Source organism: Lolium rigidum, chromosome 3, assembly GCF_022539505.1.
Source record: "Lolium rigidum isolate FL_2022 chromosome 3, APGP_CSIRO_Lrig_0.1, whole genome shotgun sequence".
Taxonomy (NCBI): domain Eukaryota; kingdom Viridiplantae; phylum Streptophyta; class Magnoliopsida; order Poales; family Poaceae; genus Lolium; species Lolium rigidum.
In genome coordinates this window covers 59356597-59382463 of record NC_061510.1, presented here as the reverse complement: position 1 = coordinate 59382463, position 25867 = coordinate 59356597, and the positions used below count along the sequence as shown (strand labels likewise).

The following is a 25867-nucleotide window of genomic DNA, read 5'->3' as shown; positions in this document are numbered from 1 at the left end:
TAGACACCGACAGCGAGGGTAAGCCGTCGGGATGACGCCACTGGTGGGACAAAGCTACGATGCCTAGTAGCGGCGATGATTCCTCACCGCCAGACATCGTCGAGGAATGGGAGTCCGAGGAGGAGGAGGGGGAGGAGAAGGAGGAGGAAGAGGTTGAGGCGGCAGCGGCCCGAGCGAAGACGGAGGCGGATGTGAAAGCGAAGGCGAAGGCGCAGCCGGCGAGCACCGTCGAGGACGAGGAGGACACAAGTTCCTCCGACGCGTCGAACGACACCGCCTCTTCGGAAGAGGTGACGAGCAGGAAGCGCCACCGTGAGGACGACGAGGCTGGGGGCCATCAAAGAAGAAGTAGTTTAAATTTTTATATGTAATTTATTTATGTTTTTCCAAAAAAAATGTAATTTGTTTATGTTGCACCGTTTTAAATATTAGTACAGTAATATTAGTACAAAGTTACTTACACATCTCTTCTATTTATTAAAATTAAAATGCAGTATTTTAAAATTTTAGGGTCGCGTTTGGTGGATGCGGCTGGGGAGCGACATCTCCCAAGCGACACGAAGGAAACACATCCCCTAAACGATAAATTTGGCACCTTTGGGGGCTAGAGATGCTCTAAGTATGAAACCGAGGGAGTATCACCTATCTAAGAGCGTGCAGATGGGTAGATGAGGGAGGTTGCTGGAGCACTCGCCCTCGCCGTCATGCGTCCAAAGCTCCGGGGAGACGGCGACAGCGGCATATGCTGATTTCAGCAGTAAAGACCAATAGCAGCAGCTGGATGTGGATCTTATCCACAGATACACACACCCGTTCGTGCGCATTAGCAGGCACGTCACCAAGAGAGCCCAGTTGCCATGTCTGATTCGAAGAGGATATGTATGGGCATATTTGCGTGCCATGGGCTCACTTTCATTAGCCATAATTATAAGCAAGGAATTAATTGTGGAGCAAGAATTGTATTCCAAGTCCATTGCTCCGTGAAGAGACTACCGATGCCAACAAAGGCTACAAGAATCCAGCAACAACAGTGGTAGCTGACGAGCAAGCAAGCAACAGACAAACGGACAGCACTAGTGCTGCTGCCTCCTCTCTTTTTTTCCCGGAAACACAGCACAGATGCTGCTAGTGCATAACTGGATATATATGCCACAGCCCACAAGTGACCAAGAAAGCATCCATCTTTTTCCGTACCCAGAGAAAGTAGCCACTCACTGGTCAATTCCGCTGATTACCCGGAGAGAATCATCATCATCGCGTCGTCCTAAAGACCAGCAGCAGCCTGGAGTGGCGAGGAATATATTCGGCTCTGAAGCAGGTTTCTTAGCAAGACCGCAGCAAAAAACGCATGAACAAAACCAACTCGATTTGACCGCATGCCCTCATCCACGCCAAACTGGAATAACTGAATGATGGTGATGCATCAACATTGACAGAGCAACGGAATAACTGAATAACAGAAAGTAAAGAACAGCGTGATGGCAAAGCATCCAAGGATCATATATCAGTTGCACACAGTACATAAGTGGAGCATAGGTCTCTATGACAGGGGAACAAACACGCATAGGTCATGATAAATGCCTCAATTGCAACAACCTGCCTCAATTGCAACGATTGGCATTGGACAGGCAAAATTGTGGGGCTTATTATTGTGTTCCTCCTAGTTGCCACGCCTACCCCGGCCACGACCGCCGCGGTAGCCGCCTCCACCTCGGCCACCACCACCACCTCGGCCTCCTCCTCCTCTTCCACCACCGCCCCTGTAGTGGCCACCACCACCACCCTTATTGCCATTTGACTTCTTGCCAATCTTCAGGTCCTCAGGGAGAGGAAGTATGTTGTCGACGCACTTGCGGAAGCTGAAATCGTCAGCAGAGCCATCAACCCTGCGAACGAAGAAACAACGGCTCTGCCACACCGGGTGGTTGCGGATCTCAAAGGCTTCAATGCCTCCTCCAATCTTCTTCTCGGGCTCAGCATGGCCTTTCTTCACCAGGTCCTCCAACACCATTTGCTCATACTGCAAAGCGTAAGATGCAAATTAGCACTCTGCCTCACAATGCAGATGACAATAATGAACTGTCAACTGGAAAATTGAAGCTTGAAGAGCATACAATACATCATAGGCATCTCAAAAGTATGAAGTATAGCTCCCATAAACTAACATAATCCTAAAATGTGGTCAATATGTTAAATTGCATATAAGCAGGTCAAGGGCCAGCCAATTCGAAGTTTCTAAATCAATTTAAACAGGATTACGCCAAAACAACAGATAGACCCAATTCACTTGATTATCATATCATATCATGCCATGCTGAAGCTATAAGAGTAAATAGCTCACAAGTCTAGCTATGTCCAACAAGAAGGGCAAAAGTTTCCATGCCCAATGCATAGCAACCTAGGACCTAAAAACTTGGAAGGTAAGTTAACAATGCTGAGGTAATGGTTTAGATTTTTTTTTATTAACTCAATATTATCACCAAACCCTTACCAAAAAGAGCATGGCCATGGCACAACCAAACTGAAACTAGCAGTTTATGGCCTACAAAGCACTTGCAGGGAAAGTAGTGAACCAAAGTCTAGCAATGCACACGACATGAAGGGCAACAAAATCCCTGTCCAATGCATAGCCACATAGAACCTAAAAACTTGGAAGGTGGGTTAATAATGCTGAGGCGATGGTTTACATATTTTGTTAAGAACTCAATACTAACACTAAGCCCTTACCAATGCACAACCAAATTGAAACAAGCAGTTTATGGCCTACAAAGCACTTGCAGAGAAATAAAGTAGTGAACCAAAGTCCCAGCTAGATATCCTTCTGACTGGTAGCGATGTCAACTTCAAATAAAAACATATCAATGCAGAATTATATCGACCTAATGAGGTTTTCAGTCTTGACTGGAGCTACTTGTCACTGTCATATCAAAGGTAATCATGAACAGATTAATTAACATAAACTTGGGGCAAATACAACATGAAAATAAACTACATATGCAGCAAAAACAAACACAAAACCACTCAATGAAAATTCACACATGGAAGCCCAATAAATCCAGCCAAAGACAAAAGCCCTTAATTACAAATGTCTAATGTAACTGTATATGAGAAATAAGAAACAGAAGTAAAATAGGAAAAATATCAACAATGCTTAATCCAAGCACACTAGAACACTGAAACTAATCAAATCAAACCAATAGGTTGCTACTGTGCAGGCAGGTCTAACATTACATAAGACTGAACATTTGAGGATACCAAATAGCATTGGAATGCACATAAGCAAACCCCAAATCTTCAATCTTTTCTAGCGGAATAGCGTCCAAAACAGCAATGGATCAAATTAGGATGCTGTGAGGCCTAAGCATCGCACATAATTAGTTCCAACTTACAACAACACGCCCAACCTTCACTACTGCAAACTTGTAACCTTCGCAGCGCATGCACCGAATCCTATTAGTAGATTACTTGGAGCAAATCGATGCAAATAACTTTGCCTAATCCGGTCCAGGCAGCATGAACTCGTCGAACTAATCAAATCAACCTACCAGCTTTTCACTGCCAGTAGTAGCCTACAATCTCATGAGATTAAACTGACTACAAACACATAGAACATCACTGTAATAAAAGCTTAACAATATGTCAATATGTAACCGCATCAGCACGAGGCCAGATAACCCTGACGGTCTCACCTTGTTGAAATCAAGCTGCGTCGACCACGAGTGGAGAAGCGCGAAGAAATAGTCGAACATGTCGACGGCCGAGGCGAACTCCTTGGGCCCCAACTTCACGGGCTTCCCTTCCTCTGCCTTCACCGCGGCATCCTCCGCCTCCTTCGCATCTTCCTCCACCTTGGCCTTCTTGGCAGGCGCTTCCTCCGCCGCCTCGGTCGCGGCGGCGGCGGCGGTGGAGTCGTCCCCCTCCTCCCGCTCCCTCTTCAGACTAGGGTTCGCCTCCGGGGCCTCGGTTTCCATGGCTGTGGCTGCGGCGGCGGGTGCCTCGGGTTCAGCCATGGCCGGAGATGGGTGTGGGGGTATAGGGTAGCCGGAGATCGACGGCTCGGACGGGGAGGCGGTGGCGGTGGCGGTGGCGGTGGCTGCGGCTGCGGCGTGTTTGTAGGGTTTTGGGGGTTCTGTGTGGGGAATCGAGTGCTTAAGAATCATCAAGACCTCGCATCGGGAGTAATATTGAATAGAGCCCAGGAGGCCCACGCTAGTCCAGCCCAAGAGTGCAAGAGGAAAGAGCTCTTTCTTTTTTACAATTCTGTATGTACAGAAATATCGTCATTGAAATTTACGAATTCTTTTGGAAATTTGATTAAATATTTCATAGGAAATAAAAAATCTTACTTCCAGCAGTTCGTTATAGATGTTTCATGGGCGCTGAGAGAAATGTTCCAGTGTTTCCACATGGGCTTTGGAAGTCAAAATGAACATATAACTTTTCATTTTGTACCTTTAAATGAAAATTCAATATTTCATCTACGATTACATACTTTGTGCATCTTTTTTTTTAGATATTATCGTACTTTAATGATTAAAATAACATTGTTCAAGATATAGGCTCCTGAACCGGAGAGAAGAGAGAGAGGAGGCGTTCCAGGAAAAACCGATCTAGGGCTGCTGGTCCGCCTCGCCTCCGCATGCCTTGGGGCCTTGGAGGTGCAGCGGACCATGGCCTCTCCCCGGCGGGCGGTTTTAGTTCTTTCTTTTAGATATTTGTAGTGTCTTCTTCAAGATGGTGAGGCGGCGGCTACAACCTAAAGTTAGAACAAGGTCCTCCCGCTTTATCCCCGTTCTGGTGGCGCATCTAGCGTCAACGAAGGCCGTGTGTAGTTATCTTCCCGGCGGATCCCATGGGATCCGGTCGATTATCGTATTAGTTGGTGTTGTTGCAAGTCTGGCTCTTCCGATCTTCGGTTCTCATCTTTGGCGATGGTTGATCCTCTGGTACGCTGGTTCTTTGGGGCCTTAGCGCGACGAATTCTTGTATATTTACTACAACAAGCTCTACTACGAAAATTTGTCTGGCACCGGTGAGGAAGGGCAAGGACGGCGGCGCGTCTTCGGCTCGCTCTAGTGCTTGTAGTCTTTGCTAGGTGGTCCAAAAACCTATTTTTAATTTGTTTTACTTTTATAATTTTTTGTACTAATGTTGATAATTATCAATAGACCAGTAGATTTTTTGCACCAAAAGAAAAAAATATAGAATCAGAGTTCCGCGCGAGAATCTCTGCCGCGACATTCAAACTAGGATTAGTAACATGCTTAAAAGAGGAGGAAACGAGACCAACCTACCATGCGCCGGATCATCCTCAACATTCTGATTCCATGACACAGTTCTGATATCCATGTTCTCCTAGCACTGAGAAAGTGCGTCTGATGGCTAGGCCTTCAGCAACCCCTCAAGTCCCTAAGAGCAGGAGAGAATGAAAGCACCATTACCATAGAGCTCCGTAGGCACTTAGAGCATCTCTAACAGACCCCGTAAATCCCGCCAGAAACGAACTTTTCCGGCGGATTTACGGATTCGGGCTCAAACTGGTGCCGATCAGTGATCGAATCGGTGGTCTGGCCCGAATCGAAAGTTCGGGGACCAGAGAAACTCCCCGCACGACCCCTATTAAAAGGGATCACGGAGGGGAGTTCGGTTCACAAACCCTACTCCCCTCCGCCGTCTCCTCTCCCTCCGCCGCCACCAATCCCCCGCTCCGACGAGCAATCTACGCACAGCCAGCCACCAATCATCCACCCGCCGCCGCGCGATGGCCTCCCGTGGAGGTGCAGGCAGCCGAGCCGCGGGATTGGACGGCGGCGATTCGCCGCCGCGTCCGCCCGTCTTCCGCAGCGAGGCGGATCGGCGAGGGCGCGCGCAAGCGAAGCGCTCGCCGGTGGACGAACTGGGGGCTCACGCCCCCAGGGTAGCTCGCCCGCTACGGCAACCAGGCGGAGAGCTCCTCCTCGGGCAGTCCAGCCGCGCTCCGCGGCTGCCAGTGGCGACCTCGTCCCCGCACGCTCTCCAACCTTCTCCGCCGGGGACTACGTCCACGGCAGCGACGAGGAGGAGGCGGTGATGGCGCAAAAGTTCGCCATCAGCGAGGCGGAGGCGAGGGCCCGCTTCCGCCGTGAAGAAGCTGACGCCGTCCGCCAAGTACGGGAGTACGAGGCGGCCCGCCGGGAGGCCCGTGTCCGCAAGATCAAGCTTGAAATAGTCGAGCTTGATAAGGACGACGCGTGAAGACATCACGCCGCCGACGATCTCCGCCAGCACCGGCACCGCCGCGCGCGCCATAGCTAGTAAGCCGCATTTTGCTCATTTTAGCTAGGTTAAGTTGTCGGTGTACTAGTATAATGTCAATTTCCCGCAGTATGTATATATCGATGCGCAATCGAAGCATCTATTTCATGTATGATCTATTTCATGTATGTATATATCGATGCGCAATCGAAGCATCTATTTCATGTATGATCTATTTCATGTATGAACTATGATCATCGCCTAAATTTACCCGCGCTACTCCACGAAATTCAGAACTTGTGTTTTGAAGGCTCTACTAAAGATGCTCTTACATCGCAACAAACTTTTAGAACTTGTTAATTATGCAAACTAGCCATCCAATACAGCCATACCTTCACCCCGCTGGTGAAGTGGTGCCCTGGATAGGGTACGATTCAAGACAGAGGAAATGACTCAAAAAAGTTTACTAAATTTCTAAGTTTACCATTGGATTGTGGGGCCCTCCAGTTAAGGAGAATCCCCTTTAAAAAATTAGCGTATGCTGCTAATTGCAGTGTGCACACGGTATTCTTTAGTAAAAGGCGAAAGAATAGTTCGCTTTGTGCCCGCTGCGCAGCTGCGTGCTTCTTAACGATCGCCTTGGCCCTCCTTATATACACCTCGCCCGAAGAGCTGTGCTACCGAAGCAGCGAGGTGGGACTAATCAATCTTCGTGAGAACCCCGCAGCCGAGCCACATGTAACCGGAAAGGGCCGAGTCGTTCACGGCCGGGTAAACTAGTGGGCTTCTGGGCCTGGTGACTACTAACCTGGCCATTTGCCCAAAAACAAATACAAACTGACCTTGTCATTTCTCTCTCGAGAAAAACTGATCATCTCTCCACGCTTAAACGAAACCTTGAGGGCTGGTAATCTCTATCTCAATCTTCTTTAAATAAACTTACTCGATCACGTGACCACCTGGTCAGACAGATTAACCTTTTTTTTTAAGCCTCGGATTTTTTTTTTCAAGATGATCAGTTAGGTTGTCTTTATATGGATGCATGAACCTACATCAATGTTACAACTTTCTTTATTAATTTATTTATTCAGCAAAGATTTGACAAAGATGATATATCAAAAATTCAAAGCCACCATACAACACCTATAGATCCAAGAATGAGAGAAGATCATGCCAAATTTATCTTAATTTCCTCGAAACATGAAAACTCACATCAACCAGGAACCGGGAACATCGCATACTCCGAGACACCCATTAAGAGAAACAGGGGCCCTCATTCGATCTAGCAGACTCGTAGTATGCACCCGATGCACACGCTACGGAAGTCGTCACCACCATCGAACCATCGAGCAACCTTTGGGATAAAGATCCACAGAAGCTTTGTCGTTTCATGTTGTCGACGACACCACGCCGCCACACAACGCCCCTCCCTTCACTTGTCAAACATCACACGACCACCATCAAGACCACGTTGCGTCACGCCGCCAAGACATCTCATCGTCGATGCGCTAGAAAAAAAAACCACCGCCAAGAAACCAAACCACGAGTCCCTCACGAGATCCACACCTCCAAAGACTGATGCCCCCAAGGGAGAACAACGTATAGGTGTCTCCATCATGCGATCCATTTGTCTGCGGTTTCCCTTGGAGGTTAGAGAAAGGAGATGGGAGCTTCACCTCAATGATGCCTTCAAGAACGCACAAGGCGTCCGCATCACCGACTCCAGCCAACGCCAAAGCCTAGGGTTTTCACCCTGATTCGCCACACCAAACCTCCGTGCTGTCACTTGAACACCGGAGCGACCAAGATGGAACGAGGAGACCACCCCGCATCCACCGACTCGACAATGAGACCTCCACGGCCACCAACTTCGGAGCAAGATCTCCTCACCGGGACGACGACAGTCTTCGTTGGATGGAAGGGAACATAGCTGGAAGAGGGACACAAGGGGACCCGCCACCATCCGCCAAACATGGTCACGGATAATACAGTAGGTTATCTTTATACTTAAAGCATATGCATGCACGGATGATAGATCATGATTCATGGATGTATGATAGAGTACTGCAGTACGTTATCTTTATACTTACTGCAGATGCGTGCAGGGATGATGGATCATTGTTCTTTGATGTATATTGCGTACGTGTGGCTAACCTACTTGGACAAATCTCATGTATGTCGGTTTCCTTTTGTGAAGTAACACACCATCATACACACATGCGCGCTCACGCTAACACGCCTCCTGATCACTTGAATGGTTAGGAGGACAGTAGCACCCCGCCTAGTGATCAAACCTTAGGTTCTTATAAAGCCAGAATATTCTTTAGTGAGAGGTGATATTTTATCTATATCAAGACCTATGTGGTGACTTCATCAATCTCAGGATCCGCTAAATCAGTTTTTTGAACTTATTTTCTCGAAGGTGTTTATAGAGGTAGGGAACTATTGTGTATTATATCATTATGCGTGTGATTTAGTATTATGAGTCTATTATTTTGTTATTTTTCGAATGGAGAAAACATTTTCATATTAAAGTAACACCCGCTCTATATTAATATTCATCAACATCCGCACTCGCACCCGTATTCATTTTAAAAATATGAGAATGGATATAAGAAGAACACTATTCAAACCGCATCCAATCAATTTCCACCCTTAGTCAAACCTAATCACAATGTGAAATTAGTCCTGCAACTACGCCTGGCCTGTAAATCAATCTCTTGCAAGTTGCAAGCTGCAGAACAGTCAAATGAACCACACCAGTAAAACAGTTGCCAGCAAATTAATTCCCTAGTCTTATCCACACGTATGCAGTAGAAACACAGCACATACCACACGTGACATAGTTCGATGCCACTTCCATTATTTCACACACTAGAAAATTAAGCCACAAATCATCAATTAACAAGAGAAGACGACGCCAGCACGCGTCGAGATTAATAAACTAATTCCATGCATGGAGACGCTAAACTTCGTGTCGCGCGCCACAAATCTCAGTTGCAGGACTCGCGCGCGAATCCCACCCGGGAGTTGGCGGCGTCGAAGACGACCCTCACGTTCTGCTGCTGCAGGTTGGCGATGACGTTGACGACGGCGTTCACGTTCTGCGGCGCCTCGGCCATGGCCAGGCACGCGAGCGGCGTGGCGCTGCTGTGGATGAGCGTGTTCTCCATCGGTAGCGCCAGGTCGACGCCGCCGTCCATGTGGATGGTCACGGCCGGCGCGCCCCCGGCCGCTACCTCGTCGGTGTTGAAGCACGTGTCGAAGGCGCCCAGCGACGTGTACCCGCTCGGCGCCGCCACGTGGCGGCGGAACTCCTCCCGCAGCGCCGCGTACACGGGCGCCGTCCACCGCGTGATCACCGTGCCCGAGTCGATCACCGTGCCGGCGCCGGTGCTGGGGTCGAACGCGAACGACCCCGCGGGGACCTTCACGGGCGACCGGCCCACGCTGAGCCCGGTCACGTTCACGTAGTAGAGGGACGAGCGGTGCGGGTTCTTCAGCATCGGCGTGTACCTCGCGCGCGTGGGCTGGCCGGCGGCGCCCAGGCGGAGCGAGCCGGAGAAGTAGTAGGACTTGTAGCTGGGCAGGCAGTAGGAGAAGACGCCGCTGTACATGTTCCCGACCTGGGATAGCAGGGCCATGGGGCCCCGGCCGAGACCCAGCAGCCCCTGCCTCGGCAGGTTGGACGTCGGCCCGGTCACCGAGCCGACGCAGCCGAAGGCGTAGTTGGGGATGGCGTCCTTGCCCAGGCGCAGCCAGTCGCTGGCCAGCGACGCGTCGAAGGAGGCGTCGGCGAAGGGCTTGGAGAAGGCGCAGGACGGCAGCGGCGTGGCGCTGTCGTAGGGGTCCTGGGACGGGCAGGGCTGGCCCTGGAGGACGGAGCACATGGTGGAGGAGCAGGGGAGGGGCGCGTAGGAGGTGGAGTTGGCCGGGACGAAGAGGCTGCTGGTCGGGCAGGTGCCGCACGGGGAGCAGTGCGCCCAGGTGGCGTCGGCGCTGGTGTCGAGGGCCAGGAGGATGGGCTGCGCCGGGGAACCGAGGCCGGCGCGCACGACGTAGGAGGGCGGGGTCTGGCCGGAGGCGACGGGAGCGGAGGTGACGCCGGTGGAGGCGGCCTTGGAGGAGAGGAAGAGGAGGCGCGCGTTGTCGTCGCGGGCTAGCGCGATGATGGACTCGAGCGGGGAGGTGGACGGAGGGTGCACATTGTGGTAGACGGAGAGGTCGGCGGCCGCGGCGAGTGTGGCCGCGAGGAGGAGGAGCAGAGGGATGGGAGTGGCCGCCATGGCGCGGAGGTTAGCTTGGGACTAGCTAGGAGAGTGTCAGTCTCCGTGTGTGAGGGAGGAGTGTGAGATGGGTTATATAGGGGGTTTAGCCTTCTCGGTGACCGGATTATTTGTGGGTTTTGGGATAAAACTTCTTCCGATTTTTATTCTAGTCGGAATTTCTATGCTGTCATTCCCTCGCTGAAATATTTTCTTAATTTGAATTAAAATCACCACAACAATTATAAAACGAAGTATATAATACATGTCAGCCTCTACCATGTTGCTGCTTGGACACATTACTGATGTATGCGTGTACTATTTAGTCTGTTAGTCAATTTTTCTAACGAACAACTCCTGAGCGCTAATAAGCACATAACAAGCGGAGTTAAACAATGGTTTTAGCTTGTTATACCTATTGAGCTTATCGATATGAGGCTTAACGATTATGAACTTAACGAGCCGAGTAGCTCGTTAGTCCAGGCCTAGCTGTTTCTAGAAAAAGCAACATGTTTAAGTTCTAACCAATTGATCGTTTTCCATTAAAATGTCTTTGGATCCCTGTGCTGTAACCTGTAAGTACCGACAGGCACAGACGTCGACCGCCACAGTATTTCACCTTGGCAGCAGTATACACCGCCGGCGGGCACCATGAGCTCTTGGATTCCAGCCTAGTGCCTGCCATCCTCTTCACGGGTCAACATGGAGACAAGTTGTCGTCACATTCACACATCTCGTCGAGTCGAACGATCGCTAGGTAGCAGTAGCAGCAAGTTGGCATGGCGCCTCCTATCTTGTTATCATCAATCCGTCGCTCTTGGCTATCTTGCACATCGAAATATCGCTGCATATGCCTCATTCCTCGTCTCACCGACAGTACGTGCTGTACAATGTGCGTGCTACTGTGCCGTGGTACTCGATCGGCTACACGTGAATCGATCGATCTGATACAAATGCTCAAGGGGTCACATGAATTGGCCTGACGTCCTCCTTCACGAGCGCGGGGCACCTCCAGCTTGTTGCGAGGTGAACTTCGCTCTGGACTCTGGTTGCCCGTGGATGCAAGTGCAAGTGCAATTAATCCTTGAGGTCGATCCGTCCCCTCTTACACGAATTCGTGTCACTGGTACAACTCTGGCTGACGAGCTGAATGATCACATTTTTCTAGTGCTTGATATGGACGCCTGAGCTGTCAGCACTATTAACAAAGACGCAGAACATGCCATGCATGCATACGCGAACACTCATCATCCCTTCATTTAATCATCGATCATTCATGACAAGCATATACCGTTCCAGGACTATGGACAAACAAAACAGGATCCCTTCATAGTTTGCTAAAAAGCTTGGGGGGCAATGGCCCCCGGGCTTACACTAAGCTACGCCCCTGCATTACTGTATCAAAAAACCACTTTTGAACTTGGGATCATATTCTCTTGGTACCCGAGAAAACATTTCAAAAAAAAAATAAAAAATCTGAACAAAAAATTGGCGCATATACGACATTATATGTATGCACGCCGAGTTTCGCGGAAAATTGATATTTTTTGTGTCCTGTGTGAAAAAGGTAAAGAAATATTTTATGAAAAGCTTTATTAAGCACCAAAATTTGTCTTTTTCGCACATGACACAAAAAATATCGGTTTCGGTGAAATGACTTTGTGGGCCCATATAATACTGAGATGTACGCGCTAATTTTTTTTCAGAAATATTTATTGTTTTGAACTATGTTTACAAGTCATCTAAAAAACCGGGAGCATATGCTTCCAGGTGCAAAACTGCTTCGTCCAAAACTGTACATGGATGTTACCTGCATACCCAAGGTAGCAAAAAATTAAGAAGACGACCGATCTTTCGATGAGGAAGAGAGCCCCTTCAGATTGCCTTACTCCATACGAGTTCCATAATTTTTGCAGTGGTTTAAAACCACGACAAGAATTATGGAATGAGAAGTATGTCATTGCAAGCCAAACTACGCTCCTAGTCATCTCGCGACTAAACAAAACAATGTGTCACACACATGCTAATCTCCGGTAAATGATCTGATTATTATACAGTACTCCATATACCCCACGCAGCCGCGCGTAGCTTCTACATCTACCAGTCACCTCCAAACGACGGCAGGTCACGGGCGCCTTGGCCGCTTACGGCGATGCAGAGTGCAGACAACAGTCGCCACCCCCTCGTTCTTACCCTGTACTGCTGCAGGGGAAAACCCTTGGACACTTCTATGCTAATTTCAGAGCTAGTAATAATGCACTTTTGTTCTGTCTATGCATATGAATGCAAATTCTTGCAGTTGCAGAGATCGGATCCAATCCCCAAAACACGCTGTGTGGGCTGATCGACTAGGAAATTATGTTTCCCCGTGAAATATCTCGCGGGATTGTTCAATGCACGAGTCGCTAACCTTCAAATGTACAACGCACCTCCCATGACAACTTGCAGCAGGTCCCATAGGTCGCTTGAATGCTTGATATTCCGGGTGCACAAGACTTTGCAACAGTTTTATAGGTGACGCGATAGGGGATATGGGTGATAGGGGATATGGGTCAGAGAATGAGAGGAAACATCGTGCTGACAACACTGTAGTTCAGCATGATCTTCACCTGCACTTGTCTAAAACCAAATTGTTATGAGTGTAATTATAAAAGAAAGACTCAGCATGTTTCCTTGTTTCCAAGAGCCTGGTCATATTCTGCATTCGACATCAACAATTCAGCAATACTTAAAATGCTCGTGAAGTCGACCATAACTATACACGCGACCTCAGTCTGGTGTCTACGGTCAAAAACAGGGGCAAGCGGGCAGACACCACCAGAAACGGGATACAACAGAGCAGAGAGATCCACGACGGAAGATGGATAGATAAATCAGCGGAGCGAGGTCTTGCCGGCGAGGTGGAGCAACAAGTACTTGTGGTGCGCAGCTCGGAGTTTCTTGTACTTCTGCACGAAGGTGGTCAGATCGATGTCCTTCTCCAGGAACTTCTGGTGCAGCTCCTCCGACTCCTCGTCCAACTTAGCCATTGTGCCTGAGAAAAGCACCGACGCAATGTGAGCGTGTCAGCAATAAGTTTGCGCGAGAAATAGCACTACTACGTTGTTCAACTTCAACAGCTGGTTTACATCGGAAGCAACCAAAGAACAACACGGGGTCAATTATGCTCCCAGCTGTATTACTGCCACTTGGCCAGTACACATGTGTGGTGCATGCATAGCAAGAAAATCAGATATTGGTAAATGTGCAGGAGTATGGAGTACTTATGTAGTTATGGAGCATATCATATCCAATTTCAATGCAAGCCACAAAGTGAGCAGCCTCCGAAGAAAGTATGCAACGAAGAGAACATAGGAATTGGAGATGCAGCTGTCCAGAGTACTTACTTTGCAGCTTGGCGAGCAGTGCAGCAGGAGAATAGGACCTCATAATCTCGTCCTTCTGCCTTTCCAAGTCAGCCAACCTGTCCTCAGCAGTTGCTAGTTCTGTAGTTCTTATAATAGTGCACTGCACAAACCACAAAAACAATTAGAATTTCAGGGAGGAAATTATCAAGAGGATATAGGAAGGTTGCACAAATCACTACAGTAGGGATGCAGTTTAGTATTTCTAATGGTTTGAACTGAACACTGCCTGGAAAAATAGCATGGCTAGCTGTGAAGTGTGAACTTGAGGGGGGAGGTGTACTGAACCTGATTCCTGAGCTCTGAAATCCGTTGCTCCCTTTCCAAATTTTCTCCTGTAAATTCACCATAACCAACAGCATTCCATTTAGAGAGTCAAAATCCTGTTGTATCTTCTTTGTACTTTAGCCAACAAGTGATATGGAAACATCAATATTTGATCTACAGATATAGAATGAGTAACTCACTTGCAAGCTGCAGTGTCTCCCTCCTAAGCTCGTCACGTAACTGAACATAAAGAACCACAAGTGAGAAAATTGACAGAGCTCTCTTAGGAAAAGATCTAGCATTCAGGTAGCTCAATTTGTTTTTAATTTAATACGGCCACCAACAAATATAGAAATAATCGCCAAAATGACATCTGAACTATTTAAGAACACGCAGTTACAAAAGAGGGTTCACTCCAACCTCCAAGGCACAAATGAACAGTTAAGATTTGAACAATTCAATAAGTCTCACATGAATTATAACGTGAATCCATCCCATTTAATCAATTTATAAGGTTTATTAATAAAGCTCACAAGAATTTCTGCAGTAAAACTGGAACAAATGAACCTGGCTCAAAAGATGTCTACTTATGCTAAAACAGAACATTAATTAATACTAACCAGAGGAACCATTCTTAGCAGTTAGCAACCTGGGCCCACTTTTATATTAGAGCCAACAGCAAAAAAATTACATTACAAACAGCAACTATCAAGTAAAACAACACTTCAACTATACCACAGTGGAATCAGCAACACAATAGCCCATGGTAGATGCAGCAACAATACTTACATTGTTTTGGGTTTTCACTTGATCGAGAGAATTGAAAAAGGCATTATATGCCTCTTTGTCTTTTAACAGCCTTTGCAATTCATCAACACTGCACCAATATAAGAAGTAAGAACAGTGCAGTACAACATAGTTCTGTATTCCAGAGTGCAAACTAGTATGCATCATATTACCATGTAATGCTGCGTAAAGGAATTGTGTGCAAATACACAGTAAACATATGGGGTTAGAAACATGACACAACTATGCATAAATGCTCCTTCAAAATACTCTAGCATATATACTCCCTTCGAGCTTACTGGTTACACTTATTGATTTCTACTCATCAGTAATCCATCTATACTTTTCCTCTAGAAGCAACCTACAAAATGTTCTACTTGGATCTGGTCATCCATCTTGAGTGAAAAAACAGGCAATCAAAGAAAATTTCATTCTTGCATGGCCCTTCTTATTCTTATCTCTGCAATGCCGCTGTTAATTTGTAAAAGAGTGTGTATGCTCTAATGCCCAGATACTAGAATGCCCATGTAGAACAGAACTTCAAAATACTCTAGCATATATACTCCCTTCGAGCTTACACTATTTGTTTTTTACTCGTCAGTAATCCATTTATAGTTTTCCTTCAGAAGCAACCTACAAAATCGTTCTACTTTGCTCTGGTCATCTGTCTTGAGTGAAAAAAAAACAGGCGACTGAAGAAACCTTCATTCTTGCATGAACCTTCTTATTCTTATCTCTGTGATGCCAATGTGAATTTGTAAAAGAGAGCGTATGCTAATGCCTAACACCAATGTCCAGATACAAGGATGCACATGTAGCACAGACCATGGCGCATGGATGAATCATGTGACTCCGTTCAGTAATTATTGGCGACATTTTCTCATAATAACAGAGAGAAGATACATAGCATATGCAGAGATGATGTTATTAATGCGAGAAAAAGCAACAAATTAAATTTGGCTTTATTTAGCAACAGTGTTATGAATTATATCTTGCAATAACTTCCTACATAAGTTGCAAGAACAATAAGAAAACATGACAAATTCAAATCTTTAAGGAAAACCATCAACCATAGAATGCAAATTTGATTGCCTACATAACACGACCACTGAATTTTAGCTACTTCCTTAGTTCTCTTCTCATATTATATATCCAACATTGCCAAACAGTGAGGGATTCTTCAACGGTGTAAGGTTTTAGATAAAATATCTTTCTTAACAACTTGGATGTTCTGTGTCTGCCAGAAAGCTTGTTCAGTATTGCTTTAAGCGGAACTATTCAAATTTTGGGTATTCCTAGATGGAATGGAAAATGCCAATCTTAATTTTGTTACTGCAGTGTGGTACACTACAGAAAATAACCAACTTTAAAAGGAACATTTCTCTAAATAGCATAGTTTACCAGGTAGAAACACTGTCAATTTGAAGATGAAATATAAGTCGTATCATGGGCAAAACTAAGATGTCGGTTGCAATTTACACTCCATAATACAGATCAGGCAAGATACAAGCAGCAGGAAAAGAAAAGAAGGCCAATATCATACCTCTTGTCCTTCAGACGAGCAATTATTCCTGCAGCCTCAGCTGGAGATGGTTGGCCACGTGATGAAGACTGAGGATGATCTGAAGCTCTTTGATGTGTACTAGCACTGGATGAGGTGGGCGTGGATGGATGTGAAGATGAACCTACCACCGAGGGAGGGTACCAAGATTGCGTAGATATGTCCTGGAAATTAGGTTCAGGCTGCTGCTGCTGCTGCTGCTGAGAGCTGCTGACATATATACAGTGTCAATTCACATATACTCAGAAGATCCAACCATATGCAATGGCATATAGGAGATTAGGAGTGATGCCAACTCTCTTTGGCAGAGAACTAAATGATGCTTTGGAAAAATTGAGCAGGCTCAAGAAAAAGCTGAGTGTGCTGTTTTCTTAGAAACTAAAATTAGGCACCGCACGAATCTTTGTAGTTGGACTGAGCCACTGATAGATAACTTACATGAACTGACAAATTAATTCATTTGCACTATTCCACAGCATTAGGTTTCCAACAAAAGAGGACGCTCGATCCATACAAGAAAATATCGACATAAGCTCCAGGACAATGAGAAACAAATGACACGTATTTTACACTATTTCCTGATATATTTGGTTTATGAATTATGATCAGAGATAACTAAATTCATACAACAGGCAAAATCTGCTTCAAGTGAGTGAAAAATGAACAGACAGAACTCAGAAATGAGAATGGGAAAGTATCCCTACATGACTTTTCAACAACAACAACAAATCCAAGCCTTTTTCCCTAGATGACTTTTCAATTAGAACAATTGACATTAACCTACCCGATAAAAGGAATTCTCCAGCTCATTGCGCAAAAGCAATCTGCATCAAAAGAAAGAGAAGGTTATGTAATTTGAAAATTTTGAACTCACTTTCATGATGAATAGAGTTAACATACAAATAAATTCTGATGGGAAATAACTTTTCAAAGGTATAACAAACACTAGTGACAGGATGCTCATATATCCTTGAGAAAACGGACTTGTGCGGCATATCATTACTAACAAAAAAATGACAATACACTAGAAAATCACATCACAAAAAAAACCACAAGCTTATACTGCAGCACATTGAATTCCACCCCATCATTCAAATGGCCTGCTGGCAAGATGATATAGTCACCTGCAGTGGCTTCTAATCCCAGACTGCCGATGTCATTATCTAACATTATCCTGACATTCGGCAAGGCACAGGAGGAAGCAAAGCAACTACAAGCAAACCTAAGCAGCTGATCCACCTAAGGAGGCGTCGTTTGGCACAGGAGGATCAGAGGGTATTATACCCACAGGGATTTGGTGAAATCACTTTCTTCACCCAATCCACTCAATTCCCCTCTAATCCTAATCCACACTATAAAATCTGCTATTCAGGGTACAGTGATGTAACGATCTTCTCTAAAGTAATAAGAACTCATTTTTTATCGAATAAAAATTCAACGTTCACAGCAAAGCACGGAGTATCTCTGCAATCAGGCCTTGTTTACTCCTAGAGTATTTTCATCCCCTGGGGGTTTGGGGATGAGAGGGGATTGGGTGAAAACACCCGTTTCACCAAATCCCCAGTTTCCCCCTAATTTCCCCTCATTTCCCCACACCCTCCCCCAACCTCTAGTTACTTTGTTTTGGGGATGAGAGGGAATATGTAATAAAAACTCAATATTTTCATCCCAGGACATTATAATGGACAATCAGTAAATTAAAAACTTAGTCTTTACATAAACTCAGTGTCATGCAATTTTGCCATACAGTACAATTTTCTCGACCAAGAACACGCATATAAATAAATGCTCGACCCAACACATGAGCAACCGTCGCCATAAACTCAAGTGTCATGCAATTTTGTCATACAGTTTTCTCGAACAAGAACACACATATAAATAAATGCTCGACCCAACACATGGGCAACCGCCACCATAAACTCAGTGTCATGTAGTTTGAAGAATATTAGAAGTCATGGCGCGCTCGCCGCCAAACGCCGAAAACCACGCTGCCGCCAGAGGACCTCCAGCTAGAAATACACGCAGAGGTAAAATTTAATATCAACCAGCAAACGAACTCAACAACACTGCTAGCCCTTTTTGTTTTGAAAGACAACATTGTGTTACCAAAAAATACCATTCGACCACCACCAGGAATGAAGCAACTGATCCTGATCCCGATGCACTTCAATCAGACAATCCATGTACCACAAGGAAAAATAAAAGGAACACAGTGTCCAATCCAACCTGACAGTAAAAACTGAAAAACCATGCACTCAAGCATGACAACAAATAGCAGTTCAAGAAATGCGCAATGGAAATGCAGATCATAGGATTGACAATACAGAGTAGCATCAGGGCACATACGACATCCATTGCAAGGAAAGAAGCATTGGTGCATTACTGTTCATTTAAAAGTGGGTTCCAGATGCAGAGCATTGGTGCATTACTATTCATGTAAATGATTAACTTCAACAGTTTCAAAAGTAACATCTACTTCATGTTACTCTACCAGGATACCAACATATGGATGTCAACCAGCAGTCTAGCAGTTATCCAAGTTCTAACATATCACTGTTACTCCTCCAGTGTTATAAAGAACCCTTTCAGAGCACCAAAAAATTTCCAAGTGTTAATAGAGCAGAACTGACTGAGTTCAGTTTGCTGTTTCCTGAATCCTACCAAATTACCAAAGAACGGTCACCAACTGCACCGCACCCTGCGCACATGGCCTACATGTACATTCCTGTCTGACTAGGAAACATAAGCTAACTCGGAAAATTTCTGTCAAATTTATGCAGCTCTTTGGAAAGATAAGCAGGAGCTTCCACTGCCAACAAGTCCCAGTTCCATGATGAAATAGAACTTCTGAAAAGTGTGTTTATCATCTACTTGCTCGTCGTCAGAAGCACACAATATCAGTCCTAATTCTAGTAAGATATGAAGCCTCTGAGGATCCTTTAGTTAGTAAGATTGACACTGTGACATGGCCCAAGGAAACCAGGAAATTCTCTAAATCTCCTATGGGCAGTATGGCTGAAATTCAACCGGCAGTTGATATGACTGACGATGTGTATCAATAGTTCAGTTTGCTGCTGCTGCTTAGCCTAAATCTGGACGTGCGAAAAAGAAGTCGACCACACAAAACTGGTACCTAACTTCCTAATCCAAGAACATTCCACAAGTTACAGCGGTAAGGAAATTGTACAAATCCAATAACCTCTAGTTACCAACGCATGAAGCACTTGTATCATGGCCACGTTGGACCGGTAGACGAAGTGTAGGTTTGAAATCCTAGGAAATCACCACAAGGATCGATTGTGTGCTCTACTCGACGGACGCCTGTAAACTGCAAGCTCCTAGAAGGACGTGATCTGACACGGACTCACAGGTGGCGGAGGTTACCCATCTCGAGGGAGGCGACGGCGACCTCCCGGAGCTCCGTCGAGGACGGCGGCGACACCAAGAAACCCTAGCTAGGGAGGAGGGGAAAGGGGAGGAGCGCGAGGACTCACCGGGGACCAGTGGCCGGAGGAGTATCTCGTCGCCGCCGTGATTTGCGCGTTCTCTTCCCGCCTCCGTCGCCTTTCCCCGCCGCCTGTCGCCGCCGTTGCGTCGCCTCCGTCTCTCGTCTCCCCTTTTCACGAGCGAATACACCGGGTCTACCTCGTGGCTGAGAAAACCGGAGGGTGCAGCTTATTGGATCGGGAAGATCTGGGAACTGGGATGGACCGGAATGTTACCCAAAAAGACCAGAGAGGTAAACGGGCCGTCCGGTGGATTCAGTCGTGGGCCGGTATTTTACCCTCCCAAACCCAAAAATACCAGATAAGTAAACAAGGCCTCAAGCTGCAGCTGCAATAATAATAAGCTAGAGATTTCGGGAGCATAACAGTATATGATCCCAATATCCATGCTAAATGTACAAACTCAAAATTAAAACAGGGTAACAGTCACCAGATTTGGCACTAACTAAAGCCCAAACTGAATTCCAGGATACTTTAACATAACTGAAACTGCGGACCATGTTGAGCATTATGGATTTTCCTAGGTTGTACTTATATTGGTACACTCTAGTCTAGAAAGTAAGGACATGACTTACCCAAATATATATAGAGATGCTGGACCACTAAAACAAGTGTACAGAGAATATAAATTCAGTTGTGTATAGGAATTTTTAGAAATATCTCAGGCTTTAGCACTATCATCCCATCATGATTAACACGTTGTCCATGTCCATGGCGCCCCCGCGCGTTGACCCTTCCCTCCTATCCCGGTCGTCCCCCCCCCTGCCCTATCTTCTTCGTCTGCCTTGCAACACGCGTGCGCAGCCCGCTTCCAATCCCTCCGCGCGCGAGACAGCTATAGGTGGCCGCCGCCCCGCCTAGCCCAGCCCGGAGCGAGGTGCCCTTCCCTCCTATCCCGGCCGTCCCCGCTGACCATCCCCTACATCCCGACGGCAGCGCCGGGCCGACCCACCCGATCTGGATTCCGCGCTGTGTTTGGAGCGAAATCGAAGAAGAATAACAAGTGCGGAGAGGTACCTGGTGGTGGGGGGAGGAGTTGTCGGGAGCGAGCGGTTGCTCGGGGCGACGAATCGAGGGTGCCTCCACTGCCCGACGCGTAAGGAAGCGGCGACGGCGAGCCCTGGCTTCGTCCCCGGAAATTGAACGCACAGAACCCTATATCAAACGGAAGGGCAGGGAATCGGAAGCGGATCAGGCGCGAAATCGATCAATCGGAGGAGAGAGCGAGAGGGTTTACCTCGCCGGCCGGCGTCCGCGTCCGCGTCCGCTTGCTTGCTTCGCGTGCGAGTAACCGATGAAGGAAGAAGGGGGGCTGGGTTTCTGATTGGTGGGTCGATTGATTGGGTTAGTTCGACCGCCTGGTTTTCTTGGCCGACCTTTATTATTTTTTTTGTTTGAGAGAAGTTTACGCGACGCGCTCGCTCGGGTCGTAGGGCTCCTTTGATTCAAAGGATTTGCATAGGAATTGTGTAGGATTTGGTTCCTATGGGAAAATTTCCTATGCATGTTGTTTGATTCATAGGAACATAGACTTTCCTATAGGAATCTTGTAGTGTAATTCCTATAGGAAAAAAGCATTAGCCCATACCTCATGGAAAAATTCCTTTACTACAATCAAACAAACTTCATCTTCCTATAGGATTCAAGTAGACATGCCATTCTAATCCTATACCTTTCCTATTCCTATGTTTTTCCTATCCTTCAAATCAAAGGAGCCCGTATTGTCTTCGGGTATCAGGTTCTGTACCGTTGGGCCGCCGTGTAGGCCGGAAATCATGAAACGTCGCGGCACCGTTTGTGCGCGGGCTGAGAAAGCAAAGTGCCAAATTCCTATTCACATGCACTGCTCAACGCGCACGCTATCTATCGCAGTGCATGTTTGGGCAGCCCGTTACTCCGCAGCTTCAGGTTCCTCGACAGCTAGCGGTTTCTTTCGCTTTTCACTGTTCTAGGCTGGTTCTAGGGACCTCTAGAAAAGGACCGACTCTTGTAAAGGTTAGTTTATTTTCTGCGTGCGGCTATTCTTAGTAACAACATATGAGTAACCAGACTCAAAAAAAAAAACATATGAGTAACCGACTCACGAAAGCAAATCTTATTGTCCGGGTGATTTTTACAACTGAGATTTTTTACAACCCAACTTGCTACTCACATGCACGAGTCACGATGCAATAAAACAGTGTTAAAATTAACTGAGCACGAGCTTAGTTTTCACACACAACACGACCCAAATCCAAAACTCAATTCCACATCCGATCGAACTGCCGACGGCCTCGACCGCCATTGACTACCTAGCTGTAATCCTCGACGGCGAGCTCCCCAACTATCTCAACACACCCGGCGACCCTCGAGTCACATACGCATCCCCGTCAAGCCCCGGGGACAGCGAGAGGCCGGCGACGAGAAGTCACGGAGGGAGCCGCTATAGTGAGGGCCGTTCCAAGCTGTGCCGAGGATCGTCTAACACTGCCTGTTGGGCCCCGCTAAAGCCGGGGAGGTGAGGATGTAAGTGGTCGGGTGGCGCGGTGCCACTACCTAAGGGTATTGGTCTATTGGATGCCATGGATGCACGCGTACTGCTCGCCTACAAGAGTCATCATGCTATCACAGATGCCTCAACAAATAGAGAAAAGAAACAACGACAATTACTACCTAGAGACCTAGCATCGTCTCCCTGTGAGGCGGCTCGGGTGGAACCCTAAATGTGACATCCTGGCCCATGCCTCAATAGAATTGATAGATACTCATACTAACAAGTTGCAACTTCTTTTCCCGAAGCTCAATCCCAAAGAACTCTGAGGTTAAGTGAAATTGTGCTGGAGCGATCTTGAGAACAAGTGGGGTAGATTTTTCCAAGAATTTATAGGTGAAACATCTCAATACAAAGAACCAGGAAAAACTCCAATATCGAAAATACAACAAGTATTTCAAGCGAAATCCGTTTTCGATGAACTAGAGCTTGTCATGAGAATAAGCACAGGATCTAAAACACCACATGGATAAGATCCAAATAACAACCAAGAAAGATGATGCACGGATGCAAAATGTTTGAGTTCTCCCCGAATGATGCGATCAAGTTACTCACTCGAGAGCCTCTTGATAGTACAACCACTAACCTATAAACCGGTCTCCCAACTACACCACGAGACCGGTAAGAAAGAAACTCTATCAAGAGCAAACCTTAACCTTGCGCATTCCACTTGAGCTTGATGATGACGATCTTGACCGCAACAAGATGGAACACCCTTCTTTTTTGTGCTAGATTGATGAAGATTTGCGGATCGCTCCCCCATAATCTACTATGGGAGAGAGTCTTCTTCGACACATCTTCACATATCCATGATCACCATATGGATGGAAAGCTCAAACTCATGATCTCCTCGGGATGGATCATCTTTAACTTGCACACCATTTCTTCTTTCTTCATCTTGTTGATGTCTTGAAGATACACATAAGACCTCACCCAATCTTCCTCTTCAAGACATACTTGTCACTTGATCTTCGTCAATTTCTTCTTGTTGCAACCTTGAAGCCAACATATGGTTCAAGCATTGCCTATAGAAAAATCATACAAGTATAACGCAATGCAAACATTAGTCTAGAGGGATTGTCATTAATTACCAAAACCACACATGGGGCTCTATGCTCTTTCATCACAACTGTTGCGAAATCCTGAGCTGGGTAACTTGTGCCTCGCCATCCCGGAAGCTCCCCGCCTTATGCCCATCTCTCTCCCTCTCTCTACACGTCGTGAGGTACCATCCATGGCGTAATCGTCATTCACACAACGACAGTTGGTGCCCACTGTGGGGCAAGAGGCGCTTGGAGCACATATCCGGGCGGGATCCGCAGGCATCGGCGACACCGTCTGTCGTTGCCTAATCGACGGTACCTCGGAGGAGGGATCCTCACGAGGGGGAGAAGAAGTAGGGGCCATCGTGCGGAGTGTCCTCGGGACGGTGGTACGCGATTTACCCAGCTTCGGAACACCTGCACGATGACAGGGCCTACTGCTGCTTGTCTGGAATTATCTGGGCGCTTTCGTGTTGTTACAATGAGTTGTGGTTGTGCCTCTAGGGCTCCCGGGATCCGGCTTATAAAGGCGCACGGATCTAGGGTTTACACGGAGAGTCCTAGCCGGAATACAAGTTGCCTATCTACGGAATATTACATTGCCGTGCACGTCAAGGATCTGCCTTCCATCTATATCGTGCTGGATCTAGATACTTTATGGGCTTCCACGGATCCGGCCTTCTTCTTAGGTCGGTTGGGATCCGGCTCCTTGCTCCTGGACTGGACCTCATCCATCATGATCTACAGCAACTGGGCCGCCCGATGGGCCACATGCCACATCACCGTCTGTGGGCCACCCGGGCTTGCCGGATCTAGGCCATGCCGTTGATATACCCATAAAGTATACCCACAACAGTAGTCCCCGAAGTTCTCCGAGATTCATCATTCCTCCGACTTCATGCAGCTCGGATCCAAAGAGAATCTTGAAGAGCTTCCAAAATTGTCTTGTTTCCGACTTCAATCAACCGGAAATCATTTGCTTTTCTTTAACGGTATCTTAGCAGATTTCTCACACATGTTGTACTGAACTTCCTCTTTTCCCGCGCTAAATTTTCGGAGATGCATTTACTTTACTTATTTCATCATGTTTCCTTTTAATTTTACCACAAAGAACATACCGGTAGGACAAGGGTCTATAATTGGGAGGAACAATATAGAAGAATTTTTCACCCATGTTAGTACCATTGAAGATTTTGAAGATAGACACTTGGTAGACCTTGCTCCCACTTATGAAATTGCTGCCGTCGCTTTAGTTCGCCCGTTGGAAACTAAATTTGTTAATCTAAATCCTATAATCCAACACATGTTTCTTACACTTGGTGATATGGAAGAAGGGGAAAAGAAAGATTTTGTTTTAGAAACCCTTCTTAGAGAATTTGGTGGTCTAGCAAGAGAAGCTAGAAAGGTCTTTGCTAAATTTAATATGCTTGGTTCTCATACTAATTTTGTTGGTCTCCTTGAAAAGATGGACATGGATAGAATAAGATACACTAATAATATTAACGATGGTGGGGAGATCAAAGCACCCATACCATGTAAACTCCTAGCTATGAATGATGCACTAGAACATAACTATGCTTGGCTTGTTCCCGAAAATTTGTTCGATGAGAGTAGCAAGCCCAAGACTAATGAAAAGGGAGACGCCGAAACTTATGTATCCAATATACTATGCATGGTTGAGAAAACTCCAAACCCCGCTGTAGGTGCACCACCCTTCGATGTTACTTGAGATACACTTTCTCGCGCCTAGCCGAAAGGCGTTAAAGAAAAGCGCTTATGGGAGACAACCCATGTTTTTACTCCAGTATTTTTGTTTTATATTTGTGTCTTGGAAGTTGTTTACTACTGTAGCAACCTCTCCTTATCTTAGTTTTAAGTTTTGTTGTGCCAAGTAAAGTCTTTGATAGAAAAGTAAGTACTAGATTTGGATTATCGCGTAGTTCCTGCATTTCTTTGCCGTCACGAATCTGGGTCTATCTCCCCGTAGGTAGCTCAGAAAATTACGCCAATTTACGAGCATGATCCTCAGATATGTACGCAACTTTCATTCAATTTGAGCATTTTCGTTTGAGCAAGTCTCGGTGGCCTAATAAAATCCATCTTTACGGATCTGTTCTGTTTTGACAGATTCTGTCTTTTATTTCGCATTGCCTCTTTTGCTATGTTGGATGAATTTCTTTGATCCACTAATGTCCAGTAGCTTTATGCAATGTCCGAAGTGTTAAGAATGATTGTGTCAACTCCGAACATGTGAATTTTATTATTGTTATC

At 46.4% G+C, this 25867-nt stretch overlaps 3 protein-coding genes and 1 non-coding gene across 5 annotated transcripts; all 4 read right to left on the bottom strand.

The window, feature by feature from the left end:
- Positions 1–1464: 1464 nt before the first annotated feature.
- Positions 1465–4088, bottom strand: LOC124696306 (protein EMBRYO DEFECTIVE 514-like). Its single transcript, XM_047229042.1, has 2 exons — positions 3690–4088; positions 1465–2020 (listed from the first exon to the last, which is right to left on the bottom strand). The coding sequence occupies exons 1-2, from the start codon at positions 4008–4010 to the stop codon at positions 1661–1663; spliced, it is 681 nt and encodes a 226-aa protein (XP_047084998.1). The 5' UTR covers positions 4011–4088; the 3' UTR covers positions 1465–1660.
- Positions 4089–6732: 2644 nt separating this feature from the next.
- LOC124704783 lies at positions 6733–6852 on the bottom strand. The gene has a single exon (XR_007003670.1). It is a non-coding gene; the product is annotated as a U5 spliceosomal RNA (small nuclear RNA).
- Positions 6853–9227: 2375 nt separating this feature from the next.
- LOC124698977 (aspartyl protease 25-like) lies at positions 9228–10520 on the bottom strand. The gene has a single exon (XM_047231355.1). The coding sequence runs from the start codon at positions 10518–10520 to the stop codon at positions 9228–9230; it is 1293 nt and encodes a 430-aa protein (XP_047087311.1).
- Positions 10521–13147: 2627 nt separating this feature from the next.
- LOC124701655 (vacuolar protein-sorting-associated protein 37 homolog 1-like) lies at positions 13148–20142 on the bottom strand. Of its 2 annotated transcripts, none has more exons than XM_047233750.1 (8): positions 20012–20142; positions 17302–17341; positions 16500–16727; positions 14960–15047; positions 14371–14410; positions 14192–14238; positions 13886–14006; positions 13148–13533 (listed from the first exon to the last, which is right to left on the bottom strand). In XM_047233750.1, exons 2-8 carry the CDS (start codon positions 17325–17327, stop codon positions 13373–13375), a joined length of 711 nt encoding a protein of 236 aa, XP_047089706.1. In that variant the 5' UTR covers positions 17328–17341; positions 20012–20142; the 3' UTR covers positions 13148–13372. The 2 variants fall into 2 exon arrangements, with proteins under 2 accessions (XP_047089706.1, XP_047089707.1); XM_047233751.1 differs by having other exon boundaries at positions 16500–16724.
- Positions 20143–25867: the final 5725 nt, after the last annotated feature.

What these genes read in the sequence shown, in the direction of transcription:
- LOC124701655 (XM_047233750.1), bottom strand. Translation starts at nt 17,327, where the DNA reads ATGAGCTGGAGAATTCCTTTTATCGG. An exon ending in TGGAGAATTCCTTTTATCGG is followed by an intron (nt 16,728 to 17,301) that starts GTAGGTTAATGT and finishes TATATATGTCAG; the next exon opens with CAGCTCTCAGCAGCAGCAGC. An exon ending in TTTCAGAGCTCAGGAATCAG is followed by an intron (nt 14,007 to 14,191) that starts GTTCAGTACACC and finishes TGGTTTGTGCAG; the next exon opens with TGCACTATTATAAGAACTAC.
- LOC124696306 (XM_047229042.1), bottom strand. Translation starts at nt 4,010, where the DNA reads ATGGCTGAACCCGAGGCACCCGCCGCCGCAGCCACAGCCATGGAAACC. An exon ending in CGCAGCTTGATTTCAACAAG is followed by an intron (nt 2,021 to 3,689) that starts GTGAGACCGTCA and finishes TACGCTTTGCAG; the next exon opens with TATGAGCAAATGGTGTTGGA.
- LOC124698977 (XM_047231355.1), bottom strand. Translation starts at nt 10,520, where the DNA reads ATGGCGGCCACTCCCATCCCTCTGCTCCTCCTCCTCGCGGCCACACTC.